The 15,860-nt window shown below is 48.2% G+C and overlaps 1 protein-coding gene across 3 annotated transcripts in view; it reads right to left on the bottom strand.

Moving 5' to 3' along the window:
• Positions 1–361: 361 nt before the first annotated feature.
• TNFRSF19 (TNF receptor superfamily member 19) overlaps positions 362–15,860 on the bottom strand; it is a 65,944-nt gene continuing 50,445 nt past the window's right edge. For all 3 annotated transcript variants that reach the window (XM_038762079.1, XM_038762078.1, XM_038762080.1), the window contains 5 exons: positions 13,848–14,012; positions 11,788–11,913; positions 5,181–5,283; positions 3,230–3,626; positions 362–894 (listed from right to left, as the gene is read on the bottom strand). In XM_038762079.1, coding sequence (XP_038618007.1) covers positions 886–894; positions 3,230–3,626; positions 5,181–5,283; positions 11,788–11,913; positions 13,848–14,012 — 800 coding nt within the window. In that variant the 3' untranslated portion in view covers positions 362–885. The remainder of the gene's footprint in view (positions 895–3,229; positions 3,627–5,180; positions 5,284–11,787; positions 11,914–13,847; positions 14,013–15,860) is intronic.

Raw genomic sequence — 15,860 nt, 5'->3', positions numbered from 1 at the left:
GGCTGAGGAGTGGAAGGGAGAGGAACAGAGAAGAGACAAGGTAAGGGACGAGGAACGGGGATGGGTGCTGACATCGGGAACGTGACTTTAGCTCTTCCGGTTAGTCACCCTCTGGGGTCATCCGCAGTGATCCGGACAAACTCCCTCTTGGACAGTTCTTTTCTGCCAGTAAGCCCTTTGCTGATCCCGACAGGCCGGTTCTGGAGCGTAGCCAAATGCTACTGAAAAGTGGCTCGTGGGCCTTGTGAACAATGTGTGGGAGTCCAGGAGGAAAAAATCTCTATACAGATGCCCGATAACCAGGCTTCTGGGCACGTTCACATTCCCGAGCCCCTACGCTCAGCCTCGAGGACCAATCTGCTGAAACCCTCATCTGGTCAGTAAAAACCGTCACGTACCAGTTGCAATTCCCTTCACAATGCCGTCCAGGTAAAAGCTTGGGATTCTGAGGGGAGATCTAGTAAAAGGATGCCTCCAGATGCAGTGCAGGCCCCTGCCTTGTCCCCTCTGCCTCGGGGAGCCGCAAACCATGGGCTGGGCTAAACCGGCCAGAGCAATGCTAAATTGTCAAACGAATGAATGTACACAGTCTCCTTCGCTGCACCCTCAATGCGTGAGCCCTGCAGGAGTGTCTTGTGTGCGGAGGAGGCAGGGAGTCACAATCTGCCCTGAGCTGCTTCTCAGGTTATCCTTGGGGTTTCGGCTTCCAGCTGGTCTGGCTTGGCAGCGGCGAGTTGGAAGGCCTCAACTCCTACCAGGTTCTTTCAGCTTGTCTAAAACCACGCAGCATGGAGAACCAAGCCGGGCTCAGTTCCCAAGACCACAGGGCGGCCTTAGGGTGGCATTGGAGTGGCACGCACTTCTGCTGGGGGAGATGGCGGTCTTCTAGGCCTCCTGCAACACAAAATAATATTTGTGGGTCCACAGTCGGTGGCTGGTTCATAGAGAGTAACGAGAGAAGGAGGGAAAAGCAGCCATTCAGACCTTTCAATTGTTTCAGCTACAGGAAATCACAAAGACAGACACTGTTCGCTAAAGGGACTCTATCCTAAATTAGAAGACTATTACTGTGACACCCTTTCAGAATTGGATGAGGCTCGCCTGCCTCCTGCTTCCCGGGTTTCTCTGTCCCAAGGGGATGATGCTCAGGAGCTCTGCTTCTCGCCCGCTCCGTGCCCCCTCCTCAGGCCCCAACCTGGCCTCACCTCCTGGCCAGACTGTCAGAGACAAGGCCAAACATTTTGGATTTGGGGCGGGGGGGGTCTAGAAGCAGCCTAGTAACTGTGGTAGCCCGGCCTAGGGAAACTGAAAAAACAACTGTACAGGAGGCTCAGTTCTCTCCCCTTCGGCAGCCATGTGGCTCCTTTCTATCCCCCCTCTCACCTGGGAGCCAGATGGGCAGTTGGATAGCTCTCCCTCCGCCCCCCACACTTACACACACAAACACACACTCTCTCTCAAATTGCTGGCACTGCTAACACACTGATACAGGAAGTGTGTTAAAAAGATGCAAAGGACAACCACCTCAGACAATATGGTGATACAGTTGAAGTTGAGACATCTGCTGTGGACAGACCATCATGGCACACTCCGTAAAGAAAGGAGGGCTGCTTTTGAGCTTAAGCGGCAAAAGGACCATGATAAAAACAAAAGCGTACGCAGCATCAAGTGTTGCAAAGAGGAAGCATGACAATCTGGCAAAGGAAGATTTTTGAGCCAGGGGCAAACAAATGGGTTCATTATCACAGGAAGCTGGCAGGTTCAAGATTGGGATTGAGATAAATTCATGGGCAAGAGTTCCACAATGGGGCCCTGGGATTCAGAAGGAAATGTCTGAGGTGCTGGATGGTCCATCCCTCGACACAGCGGTGGATGGCCAAGATCCCGGGGTCGGAGGCAGAATGCCACTGGGCAGACGTAATCTTGGCATTTCTTCTGGTCTAACTCAGAATTTCCTTTCTTGGTTTTGGGTATCCAGACAGATAAACAAACACCAAACCAAACCCCATTGAGTCAGAGGTTCACTCTATTCCTGGCCCAAAGGACAAAGCCAGCTCTCCACTTGCAAATGCAAGCAAGCTTCACGCTCTTGTCTTTTGGCGTCTGTTCCGTCCCAGGTCGATGTGGGTGACTAACGGCGTCATCTCTGGGAGGACATGAGTGCAGGGCACTTGGGAGCTTGGGAGCAGAAGGGACGGGAAGAAGGGGTGGACAGTGGCCACTTTGGCTCGGAAGACTGTCCTCCGGTGGGGCCGGGACATTGTCCCTTCGAGCAGGGGCGAGGATGGGCGGCAAGGGACCCAGGATGAGAGCAGAGAGCTGGAAGGAGCCCATCCGCCGTCATGGAGGCACCGTAAATGGGCTACACGGGACGTGCTGACAGGAATGACAGATAGCAGCATGCCCAGGCCGACGCCATCCGCGGACCAAAGGGACCCAGGGTGGCCAGGGACGTTATGACAGAGGCGAGTACAAGCACAAACAAGCTGAATGGCAGTGGTGCAGAAACCGGCTTAATAATAATGATGGCATTTATCCCCTTCTAGACTGTGAGCCCACTGTTGGGTAGGGACTGCCTCTATATGTTGCCAACTTGTACTTCCCAAGCGCTTAGTACAGTGCTCTGCACACAGTAAGCGCTCAATAAATACGATTGATTGATTACGCGCTTAATATGTGCAAAGCACTGTTCTATGTTCAGCCAGCAACACATGGGCTCCTTTCCTTGAGCAGGGCCTAGCGGGGATTGGACGCTGAAGCAGTTTTGAAGGCAAAGTCAGGCCCTGCACATGGAAAACAGTCAGTGCCCAGTGCTTAGAACAGTGCTTGGCACGTAGTAAGCGCTTAACAAATACCATCATTATTATTGAAACAGTCGTAAGGCAAGAAACCGTCTTTACACAAACTGTTGGTTCCACAGCGCTCTGCACACAGTAAGCATTCAATAAATACCACTGAATGACTCCACTAGATTCATTCATTCATTCAATCGTATTTATTGAGCGCTTACTGTGTGCAGAGCACTGTACTAGGCAGTTGGGAAGGACAAGTTGGCACCATACCCACCCAAGGGTCAGGACTCTGTTAGTGTTGTCTTCACAGACAAAATATAGCCATACCCACCCAAGGGTCAGGACTCTGTTAGTGTTGTCTTCACAGACAAAATATAGCGCTTGCTCCCTCCAAGCCCACATATTCACACAATGTTCAGTTAATAGCTACATCTTACTTGGTTCGAGGTTGGTAGGGCTATGATAATGACAGCCTCAGTTTCTCCTCCCAGCTGGTTTTTGTTCGATAGCGTGTCTTGAGTCAGTAGTTGTCCCATCAATACATTGTGATTAGAAAATTCAGTTGCTTCCTCCAGGTTTTCATAATGAGTCTGGGCTGGAGCAGCCGCGCCTTCCCAATCCTGGCCATCGCTCAAGTCCGGGGGGGCTGATCTTTCCCGTTCGGGATCGAGTGAATTCCCATCTCCGTTCAGTTCGGAGTCGCTGAGGGAGAGGGTGTCACTGTCCAGAGGGGTGGTCGGTACCAGGGGCCAGGCGTCCGAGAGATCCCCGCAGGTGGAGCGAGCAATGGAACCAAAGAACGTCGGAATCATTTCCCCGATGGAACTGGTGTTCCTGGGGAGGAGCCAAGACAAAAAGACACCAAGGACAGTCCGTGAGTACAAACTGGAGGAGTCCTGCAGAGAGACCGTTCACTTAAAAAGCGGGTTCACCACCATCTGACTCATTACCACGTGTGTGTTTTTCTTCCAACCCATGCTGTGTTAGCTGCATCTTAGGCCTGATTTCTGGCTGAGTCGGTACCGGGAAGATCCGATGGTGCCAGATGGAAAATGGCTGCTTTTTTATTTTATTTTGTTAGTATGTTTGGTTTTGTTCTCTGTCTCCCCCTTTTAGACTGTGAGCTGGGTAGGGACTGTCTCTATATGGTGCCAACTTGTACTTCCCAAGCGCTTAGTACAGTGCTCTGCACACAGTAAGCGCTCAATAAATACGATTGATGATGATGATGATGGTTCTACTGACAGCTTTGGAGAGGACCAGGACCATGACTAGAGGTAATCTCGGGGGTAGCGGGAGTGTAAGGGCGACGCTATTTAGTTCACTGCAGGCAGGGGATGTATCCGCTAATTCTGAGGTAAAGAATTAGCTTTAAACAGTGCTCTGCTTATAGTGACTGCTCAGTTCATTCAGTCGTATTTATTGAGCGCTTACTGTGTGCAGAGCACTGCACTAAGCACTTGGAAAGAGCAATTCATCATCATCATCATCAATCGTATTTATTGAGCGCTTACTGTGTGCAGAGCACTGCACTAAGCACTTGGAAAGAGCAATTCATCATCATCATCATCAATCGTATTTATTGAGCGCTTACTGTGTGCAGAGCACTGCACTAAGCGCTTGGGAAGTACAAATTGGCAACATATACAGACAGTCCCTACCCAACAGTGGGCTCACAGTCTAAAAGGGGGAGACAGAGAACAAAACCAAACCTACTAACAAAATAAAATAAATAGAATAGATATGTACAAGTAAAACAAATAGAGTAATAAATATGTACAAACATATATACATACATACAGGTGCTGTGGGGAAGGGAAGGAGGTAAGATGGGGGGATGGAGAGGGGGAGAGGAAGGAAGGGGCTCAGTCTGGGAAGGCCTCCTGGAGGAGGTGAGCTCTCAGTAGGGCCTTGATACAATTCAGCAATTGTATCAATCAATAAATATCGCTGGTTGATTGACCGACACAGGCAAGGCATTCCGCTTCTCCGCCAGCATCCCCGTTCCCGTAGTTTACATGGTGGGTGAGCCTGGCACCCGACTATAGCCTCCCTCGTCCCCCTCTCCATCCCCCCGTCTTACCTCCTTCTCTTCCCCACAGAACCTGTATATTTGTATACGTTTGTACATATTTATTACTCTATTTACTGATTTTACTTGTACATATCTATTCTATTTTATTTTGTTAATTTGTTTTGTTCTGTGTCTCCCCTTTCTAGACTGTGAGCCCACTGTTGGGTAGGGACCGCCTCTCGATGTTGCCAACTCGGACTTCCCGATAGCTGAGTCCAGTGCTCTGCACACAGTAAGCGCTCAAGAAATACGATTGATTGATTGATTGATTGAAGTGGCCGTGTCAGGGCTGACACCCGCCCGAGGCCAGTTACCTTTCATGCAGAGAAGACTTGGGGTGGAAGGCACAGCTACGCGGACTGGGGTCCAGGCTGCAGGTCTCCTCACAGCACAGAGATGGAATCAGGTGAACCGGGCCTGGGGAAGAGGCGCATCTCAATCGAGGGTATGTATCGGGGGGGCCTGCTGTCAGCAGAGCACTCTAATAATAACAATAATGTTGGTATTTGTGTCAAGCACTGTTCTAAGCGCTGGGGTAGATACAAGGTAATCAGGTTGTCCCACGTCGGGCCTCTACATAGCACTTGTTAGCCAACGTGATTCCTGTCCCCAAGAATCTTACAATCTAGCAAGGGCAGGAACACTAAAATAATTTACAGACAGGAAGAGAGGGTGAAAAGAGGATCTGTATGGGACTTAGTGCTAATAATAATAATAATAATGGCATTTATTAAGCGCTTACTATGTGCAAAGCACTGTCTAAGTGCTGGGGAGGCTACAAGGTGATCAGTTTGTCCCCCGGGGGGCTCACAGTCTTAATCCCCATTTTACAGATGAGGAAAACTGAGGCCCGGAGAAGTGACGTGACTTGCCCAAAGTCACACAGCTGACAGGTGGCGGAGCTGCTGAAGTGACAGGGTATGGAAGATTTGGACAGAAGTTAAAGAAACATGGCCTAGTGGAAAGAGCACGGGCTGGGGAGGTCAGAGGACCCGGGTTCAAATCCCCGGCTCTGCCAATCGTCAGCTGTGTGACTATGGGAAAGTCACTTCTCTGTGCCTCAGTTACCTCATCTGTAAAATGGGGATTGAGACTGTGAGCCCCACGTGGGACAACCTGATCACCTTGTATCCTCCCCAGCGCTTAGAATAGTGCTTTGCACATAGTAAGCGCTTAACAAATGCCATCATCATTATTATTATTTTTTAAAAGTGCTAGGAGGAGGAGGAGAGAGTGAGGCTGCCATTAGTACTGTGACTGCCTTTTAGACTATGAGCCCACTGTTGGGTAGGGACTGTCTCTATATGTTGCCAACTTGTACTTCCCAAGCGCTTAGTACAGTGCTCTGCACATAGTAAGCGCTCAATAAATACGACTGATGATTAGTACTGCCTCTCAAACCACTAATGTGGTAGGGGGTATGGGAAAAAGCATTGCCTAGTAGAAACAGCATGAGTGTGGGAGTCAGAGAACCTGGGTTCTAATACCAGTTCTGCCGCTTGTCTGTTGTGAAATGACTTATAATAATAATAATAATAATGGCATTTATTAAGCACTTACTATGTGCAAAGCACTGTTCTAAGCGCTGGGGAGGCTACAAGGTGATCAGGTTGTCCCACGTGGGGCTCACAGTCTTAATCCCCATTTTACAGATGAGGGAACTGAGGCCCAGAGAAGTTAAGTGACTTGCCCGCAGTCACACAGCTGACTAGTGGCAGAGCCGGGATTTGAACCCATGACCTCTGACTCCAAAGCCCGGGCTCTTTCCACTGAGCCACGCTGCTTCTCTAATGAGCAAGCGCCTTAGCTCTTCCGTGCCTCGATTACCTCCCTGAAAAATGGAAACTAAATCCTATTCCCTCCTAGACTGTGGGCCCCATGTGGGACATGGACTGTATCCAACCTGATGATCTTGCATCTCCACCGGCACTTAGTACAGTGCCTTAGCACACAGTAAGCGCTTAACAAGTACCATTTTTTTTAAAAAAAGAAAGTGCTCTGGGAGGTCAGTTCTGGAAAAACGTTACTTCGTGGCCAACACAATTTACACTTGATTTCCACTAGTTCTTTTTGCTCAATTTGAGGGAAGAATCTTTTATTTTAAGTCCTTGTTTGGAAATTGCAGAAATGCTGAGATCCAAGCTCACAAGCTGAGGTGGCCTTCTTTCTAACTGCCTGATATATGGGAGGGAGTCAAAAGGGCCTCAACTTTTTCAGGCTCCTCTATCTTGGTGACTGCTACCACCGGCACCACCTTAGCCACCCCCGAAAGTTAGAAAACCATCCCCGGCCCTTATTTCAAACCCCCAGCTCCCTAGAAAGGCAGGGCCACTGTGGGGTCGGGACCTCTGCCAGAGAGGAAAGGTCCATGTCTCTTTTCAGCGACGTTCTCCCTCCCTTCTTCTTGGGGAAAACCACTCTTCCCACCACTCCTCCCTTGGTGCCCCGTCTGACAACAGCAGTGGGCAAAGTTAGCCCAAGGGCCTTCATATTCCACAGAATGCTTTGTGAAGGATCGAAAAGATACGGGATATCTTGTCTGATATATGTTGCCTACTTGTACTTCCCAAGCGCTTAGTACAGTGCTCTGCACACAGTAAGCGCTCAATAAATACGATTGATTGATACGGGAGATCGACTTTTCCTTTTCACCCTGATTTGTCGCTGGAGTGATCTCGATGTCCTGAGACATTTGTTTATGGGCGTAAAATCCAATTTATACAGCAGGAATTAATACTGGGGGTGTAGGGGGGCGGGGGGAGTCAAAAATATGCATGTGGGAGAAATGATGTGAGCCATCAGGGAGGCCTAAAATCGCGTCTCCCAATATAGGGCTGAAGTGCGTTGTGTGATATTTAGCCTCGGCAGCCCTGGCCTCGGTCTCTCCCGCCCCCCACCTGCCCCACCTAAGCCACCCTGGGGACCTGGTCCAGGGATTAAATGTAGGGATGCTAGCCCGGGAGGAATCTGAGACGTAATAATAATAATAATGTTGGTATTTGTAAGTGCTTACTATGTGCCAAGCACTGCTCTATGTGCTTTAGACTGTGAGCCCACTGTTGGGTAGGGACTGTCTCTATATGTTGCCAATTTGTACTTCCCAAGCGCTTAGTACAGCGCTCTGCACATAGTAAGCGCTCAATAAATACGATTGATGATGACAGGGTAGGGGCCTGGGAGTCGCAAGGTTTGCTGCCATTTGTCTGCTGCATGGGGACAGGGTAGGGGCCTGGGAGTCACAAGGTTTGCTGCCATTTGGTTTTGTTGTCTGTCTCCCCCTTTTAGACTGTGAGCCCACTGTTGGGTAGGGACTGTCTCTATATGTTGCCAATTTGTACTTCCCAAGCGCTTAGTACAGTGCTCTGCACATAGTAAGCGCTCAATAAATACGATTGATGATGACAGGGTAGGGGCCTGGGAGTCACAAGGTTTGCTGCCATTTGGTTTTGTTCTCTGTCTCCCCCTTTTAGACTGTGAGCCCACTGTTGGGTAGGGACTGTCTCTATATGTTGCCAATTTGTACTTCCCAAGCGCTTAGTACAGTGCTCTGCACATAGTAAGCGCTCAATAAATACGATTGATGATGACAGGGTAGGGGCCTGGGAGTCACAAGGTTTGCTGCCATTTGTCTGCTGCTTGGGGACAGGGTAGGGGCCTGGGAGTCACAAGGTTTGCTGCCATTTGGTTTTGTTCTCTGTCTCCCCCTTTTAGACTGTGAGCCCACTATTGGGTAGGGACTGTCTCTATATGTTGCCAATTTGTACTTCCCAAGCGCTTAGTACAGTGCTCTGCACATAGTAAGCGCTCAATAAATACGATTGATGATGACAGGGTAGGGGCCTGGGAGTCACAAGGTTTGCTGCCATTTGTCTGCTGCTTGGGGACAGGGTAGGGGCCTGGGAGTCACAAGGCTTGCTGCCATTTGGTTTTGTTCTGTCTCCCCCTTTTAGACTGTGAGCCCACTGTTGGGTAGGGCCTGTCTCTATATGTTGCCAATTTGTACTTCCCAAGCGCTTAGTACAGTGCTCTGCACATAGTAAGCGCTCAATAAATACGATTGATGATGACAGGGTAGGGGCCTGGGAGTCGCAAGGTTTGCTGCCATTTGTCTGCTGCATGGGGACAGGGTAGGGGCCTGGGAGTCACAAGGCTTGCTGCCATTTGGTTTTGTTCTCTGTCTCCCCCTTTTAGACTGTGAGCCCACTGTTGGGTAGGGACTGTCTCTATATGTTGCCAATTTGTACTTCCCAAGCGCTTAGTACAGTGCTCTGCACATAGTAAGCACTCAATAAATACGATTGATGATGACAGGGTAGGGGTCTGGGAGTCACAGGGTTTGCTGCCATTTATCTGCTGCATGGGGACAGGGTAGGGGCCTGGGAGTCACAAGGTTTGCTGCCATTTGGTTTTTTCTCTGTCTCCCCCTTTTAGACTGTGAGCCCACTATTGGGTAGGGACTGTCTCTATATGTTGCCAATTTGTACTTCCCAAGCGCTTAGTACAGTGCTCTGCACATAGTAAGCGCTCAGTAAATACGATTGATGATGACAGGGTAGGGGCCTGGGAGTCACAAGGTTTGCTGCCATTTGTCTGCTGCTTGGGGACAGGGTAGGGGCCTGGGAGTCACAAGGCTTGCTGCCATTTGGTTTTGTTCTGTCTCCCCCTTTTAGACTGTGAGCCCACTGTTGGGTAGGGCCTGTCTCTATATGTTGCCAATTTGTACTTCCCAAGCGCTTAGTACAGTGCTCTGCACATAGTAAGCGCTCAATAAATACGATTGATGATGACAGGGTAGGGGCCTGGGAGTCGCAAGGTTTGCTGCCATTTGTCTGCTGCATGGGGACAGGGTAGGGGCCTGGGAGTCACAAGGCTTGCTGCCATTTGGTTTTTTCTCTGTCTCCCCCTTTTAGACTGTGAGCCCACTATTGGGTAGGGACTGTCTCTATATGTTGCCAATTTGTACTTCCCAAGCGCTTAGTACAGTGCTCTGCACATAGTAAGCGCTCAGTAAATACGATTGATGATGACAGGGTAGGGGCCTGGGAGTCACAAGGTTTGCTGCCATTTGTCTGCTGCTTGGGGACAGGGTAGGGGCCTGGGAGTCACAAGGCTTGCTGCCATTTGGTTTTGTTCTGTCTCCCCCTTTTAGACTGTGAGCCCACTGTTGGGTAGGGCCTGTCTCTATATGTTGCCAATTTGTACTTCCCAAGCGCTTAGTACAGTGCTCTGCACATAGTAAGCGCTCAATAAATACGATTGATGATGACAGGGTAGGGGCCTGGGAGTCACAAGGTTTGCTGCCATTTGGTTTTGTTCTCTGTCTCCCCCTTTTAGACTGTGAGCCCACTGTTGGGTAGGGCCTGTCTCTATATGTTGCCAATTTGTACTTCCCAAGCGCCTAGTACAGTGCTCTGCACATAGTAAGTGCTCAACAAATACGATTGATGATGACAGGGTAGGGGCCTGGGAGTCGCAAGGTTTGCTGCCATTTGTCTGCTGCATGGGGACAGGGTAGGGGCCTGGGGGTCACAAGGCTTGCTGCCATTTGGTTTTGTTCTCTGTCTCCCCCTTTTAGACTGTGAGCCCACTGTTGGGTAGGGACTGTCTCTATATGTTGCCAATTTGTACTTCCCAAGCGCTTGTACAGTGCTCTGCACATAGTAAGCACTCAATAAATACGATTGATTGATTAATTGCTCTAAGCACTGGGGGGGATACTAGGTGATCAAGTTTGTCCCATGTGGAGCTCACAGTCTTAATCCCCATTTTACAGATGAGGGAACTGAGGCACAGAGAAGTGAAGTGCCTTGCCCCAAGCCACACAGCTGACAACTGGCGGAGCCGGGATTTGAACCCACGACCTCTGCTTCCCAAGCCAGGGCTCTTTCCACTGAGCCAGGCTGCTTCTCTACCCCGTGGGGCTTACTGCCACCTCCATGCAGTCCCCTTTTCTTGGGCCGGGTAAATGCCTTAACTCTAACCCGCTGTGGACTGTAGGCTCATTGTGAGCAGGGAATGTAACTACCAACTCTTTTAATAATAATAATAATAATGATAATAACGGCATTTATTAAGCGCTTACTATGTGCAAAGCACTGTTCTAAGCGCTGGGGAGGTCACAAGGTGTTCAGGTTGTCCCACGGGGGGCTCACAGTCTTAATCCCCATTTTACAGATGAGGGAACTGAGGCCCAGAGAAGTGAAGTGACTTGCCCAAAATCACACAGCTAAGTGGCAGAGTCAGAATTTGAAGCCATGACCTCTGATTCCAAAGCCCGCGCTCTTTGCACTGAGCCACGCTGCTTCTCTATTTGGCACCTGTGTATATGCTTGTACAGATTTATTACTCTATTTATTTTACTTGTACATATTTACTATTCTATTTATTTTGTTAATGATGTGCATCTAGCTTTACTTCATCATCATCATCAATCGTATTTATTGAGGATGATAAATCCTTTACTTCTATTTATTCTGATGACTTGACACCTGTCCACATGTTTTGTTCTGTCGCCCGTCTAGACCGTAAGCCCGTTATTGGGTAGGGACCGTCTCTATATGTTTCCAACTTATCTTTTGTACTCTACTCTTCCAGACAGTGCTCTGCACACATTAAGTGCTCAATAAATACGATCGATCGACTGATAATCAGGCCACCACGAGCCTGCAACCGGATTTGTTTGCGAGCCCCTTGCTCACTGAGGGCCCACGTGTCCTGGATGTCCTGGGGTCTTGCTTTTCTAATTTGCCGCCTCCAAACTGTGACAGTGAATCACCAGCCCTGCAATCCTTTATGAGCGCTTCCCAGGACTGGGGGTGGGAGCGGGGGGTTGTGCATGTGTGTGCTTGCGTGTGTGCATGCCGTGTGCCTGGCTTTTGGTGCACCAGGTGGCTCGCCCCTGGATAAGGCCTCCCCACTTACGGCACGTCTGCACAGGTGCTCGCTGGCACTGGCGGCAGGCCCCGTGTGCGAACTCGCCCAGAGCTGGTCTGTCGAAGCAGGACAGTTCAGATCCGTTGTACTGCACGTCCTGGAACCTTGCAGACCCTTTGGAAAACGTTGGAAAAAAAGAGGAAGTGAGCCAGTTAGCCCTTCATTTTCCTTCCTCCTTTCTCCCTTTGGGAAGTCCCTGAACACTACCACTGCTTTAAATTCCAAAAGTCATCTTTACCATTTGTAAGACAAGGGGAAAATCACCGTTTTAAACTCTGTGCCCGTTGAGTCCTGAACTCAGAAAATGGAATATCCTGGAGAGGATTTTTCTGTGTTGGGGGTAGGGTGGGGTGGGTGTTGGGGTAATAATAATTATAATAATAACGATGGCATTTATTAAGCGCTTACTATGTGCAAAGCACTGTTTTAAGCACTGGGAAGGTTACAGGGTGATCAGGTTGTCCCACGTGGGGCTCACAGTCTTCATCCCCATAATAATAATAATGATGGCATTTATTAAGCGCTTACTATGTGCAAAGCACTGTTTTAAGCATTGGGAAGGTTACAGCGTGATCAAGTTGTCCCACGTGGGGCTCACAGTCTTCATCCCCATAATAATAATAATGATGGCATTGATTAAGCGCTTACTATGTGCAAAGCACTGTTCTAAGCACTGGGAAGGTTACAGGGTGATCAGGTTGTCCCACGTGGGGCTCACAGTCTTCATCCCCATAATAATAATAATGATGGCATTTATTAAGCGCTTACTATGTGCAAAGCACTGTTTTAAGCATTGGGAAGGTTACAGCGTGATCAAGTTGTCCCACGTGGGGCTCACAGTCTTCATCCCCATAATAATAATAATGATGGCATTGATTAAGCGCTTACTATGTGCAAAGCACTGTTCTAAGCACTGGGAAGGTTACAGGGTGATCAGGTTGTCCCACGTGGGGCTCACAGTCTTCATCCCCATAATAATAATAATGATGGCATTTATTAAGCGCTTACTATGTGCAAAGCACTGGTCTAAGCGCTGGGAAGGTTACAGGGTGATCAGGTTGTCCCACGTGGGGCTCACAGTCTTCATCCCCATTTTACAGATGAGGTAACTGAGGCACAGAGAATCAATCAATCAACCTTATTTATTGAGCGCTTACTATGTGCAGAGCACTGTACTAAGCGCTTGGGAAGTACAGTGACTTGCCCAAAGTCACGCAGCTGCCAAGTGGCGGAGCTGGGATTTGAACCCATGACCTCTGACTCCAAAGCCCTTCCCACTGACCCACGCTGCTTAGGGATCGGCACAGGAAAGAAGCTTAGTAAAAAGGGAATCTACGGCAAAGGAAAGAAGCTTAGTAAAAAGGGAATCTACGGCAAAGGAAAGAAGCTTAGTAAAAAGAATCTACGGCAAAGGAAAAAAGCTTAGTAAAAAGAAAATCTGCGGCAAAGGAAAGAAGCTTAGTAAAAAGAGAATCTAATGAAGTTCTGTCTTCAGACTAGCAAGGGGGGTCTCATACTTTTCCAACTTTCTGTGTACAGACAACTCGCCCTGTCTGGTCCCCTGGATCCCGGAACTAGCTAGAAAGTGTCTTCCACGAATCTGGTGTATCCCTAACAGCTCTGACTCGGGCCCGCAATCGATCAATCAATCAGTCAATCAATCGTATTTATTGAGCGCTTACTATGTGCAGAGCACTGTACTAAGCGCTTGGGAAGTACAAATTGGCAACACATAGAGACAGTCCCTACCCAACAGTGGGCTCACAGTCTAAAAGGGGGAGACAGAGAACAGAACCAAACATACCAACAAAATAAAATAAATAGGATAGAAATGTACAAGTAAAATAAATAAATAAATAAATAAATAAATAAATAGAGTAATAAATAAGTACAACCATATATACATATATACAGGTGCTGTGGGGAAGGGAAGGAGGTAAGATGGGGGGATGGAGAGGGGGACGAGGGGGAGAGGAAGGAAGGGGCTCAGTCTGGGAAGGCCTCCTGGAGGAGGTGAAAGGTGCCCGCAGAAAGCACCGGGCACTCACAGCTGGGTTTCTTCTCCAGAAATTGCCTCTTGCAGTAGATGATGCAGAGGATGAGCAGGGCCAGCAGCACGGTGGCCAGGGCGCTGCAGATCACGGCAGCCAGAGCCGCGTCCCTGGGGCTGGAGGCCGGAGAGGCGATCTTCACCAGGTTCACTTTGGCTGTACCTGAAAGTGGATAAGATGGCATTCGGGTTAAGGTTAGGATAAGAACTGAAACACAACTGCTCAGGGGCCTTGGCCCTGCCCCACTATTTTTACAAACCCCAAATGCCCAAATTATTTCTAATATTCATTCAATCATATTCATTGAGCGCTCACTGTGTGCAGAGCACTGTACTAAGCGTTGGAAAGTACAATTCGGCAACAGATAGAGACAATCCCTATCCAACAACGGGCTGACAGGCAGGCTCCACTCAAAAAAAAAAAAAAAGAAATCTGTACTCCTGGAAGAATTTGAGAAGAAAAATACATAGTTAAGTAGTCCTTTTATTAAATATAGAGTAAAGATCCATCTCAGGAGCCTAGCTTCAAAGATATCCTGCTGTAGCATCTTTAGATGAAATGTCCGTCAACTAGCACTAGAAAGTGAAGGAAATCAAATCTCCGCCCTTTTTTCAATGGTAATTGTTAACTGCTCACTATGGGCCGGGTGCTGAATGATGATGATGATGATGATGGCATTTATTAAGTCCTTACTATATGTAAGGCACTGTTCTAAGCGCTGGGGAGGTTACAAGGTGATCAGGTTGCCCCACAGGGGGCTCATAGTCTTAATCCCCAATTTCCAGATGAGATCACTGAGGCACGGAGAAGTTAAATGACTTGCCCAAAGTCACACAGCTGACAATTGGCAGAGCCGGGATTTGAACCCATTTCAATTAAACGCTGGGTAAATACAGGCTAATCAGGTTGGCCACAGTTCATCCCATCTGGGGATCAGCGTCTTAATCCCCATTTTACAGATGAGATAAGTAAGGCACAGAGCAGTGAAGTGACTTGCCTAAAGTCACACAGCATTCAAGTGGCAGATCCGGGATTAGAACTCAGGTTCTCTGAATACCAGACCAGTGCTTTATCATCTAGGCCATGATCTTTCCTGAAGAAAGCAGCCTTGGATTACTACTAAGCACCTCTTTTCAAGGTGCTTAGTAGTAATCCAAATTGAATGGGATTTCTTTGGATTTATATGTGTTCATTAGTATACAGGAGAAGCAGCATGGCTCAGTGGAAAGAGCCCGGGCTTTGAAGTCAGAGGTCATGGGTTCAAATCCCGGCTCCGCCAACTGTCGGCTATGTGACTTTGGACAAGTCACTTAACTTCTCTGTGCCTGTTACCGCATCTGTAAAATGGGGATTAAAACTGTGAGACCCCGTGGGACAACCTTGTAACCTCCCCAGCGCTTAGAACAGTGCTTTGCACATAGTAAGTGCTTAACAAATACCATCATTATTATTATTATACAGTAGTTCCTTGAACATCTAGGTTACTTTTGATAATTGAAATCAATCAATCAATCAATCGTATTTATTGAGCGCTTACTGTGTGCAGAGCACTGTACTAAGTTGGCAACATATAGAGACAGTCCCTACCCAACAGTGGGCTCACAGTCTAAAAGGGGGAGATCAAGAATTGAAAGATCAAGAAATTGAAAGATCAAGAACCCTTAAAAATGATACGAGTACAATAAAGACATTCAGTCACAATGAGCTACTAATCAGGATGCTGCACAGCTATTCTTACTAAGACGATGGCAGTCTTATACCAAGACTTCTTTCAAATCCAGGCACTATTTTCTATAATTGGCCAACTAATATTACATCTGCCAATTTGTACTTCCCAAGCGCTTAGTACAGTGCTCTGCACATAGTAAGCACTCAATAAATACGATTGATGATGATGATGATGATCTTCCAGCTTTTAGGGAGACTCTGACACAAAGCCCAGACCTAATGAGACCATCACATTTAGTAGAAACTTGTATTAGTCGACTTCTAAGCAAAGTACCCGGTGGA

This window comes from Tachyglossus aculeatus, chromosome 20 (assembly GCF_015852505.1).
Source record: "Tachyglossus aculeatus isolate mTacAcu1 chromosome 20, mTacAcu1.pri, whole genome shotgun sequence".
NCBI lineage: Eukaryota > Metazoa > Chordata > Mammalia > Monotremata > Tachyglossidae > Tachyglossus > Tachyglossus aculeatus.
This window is presented reverse-complemented; position numbering and strand designations above follow the sequence as displayed.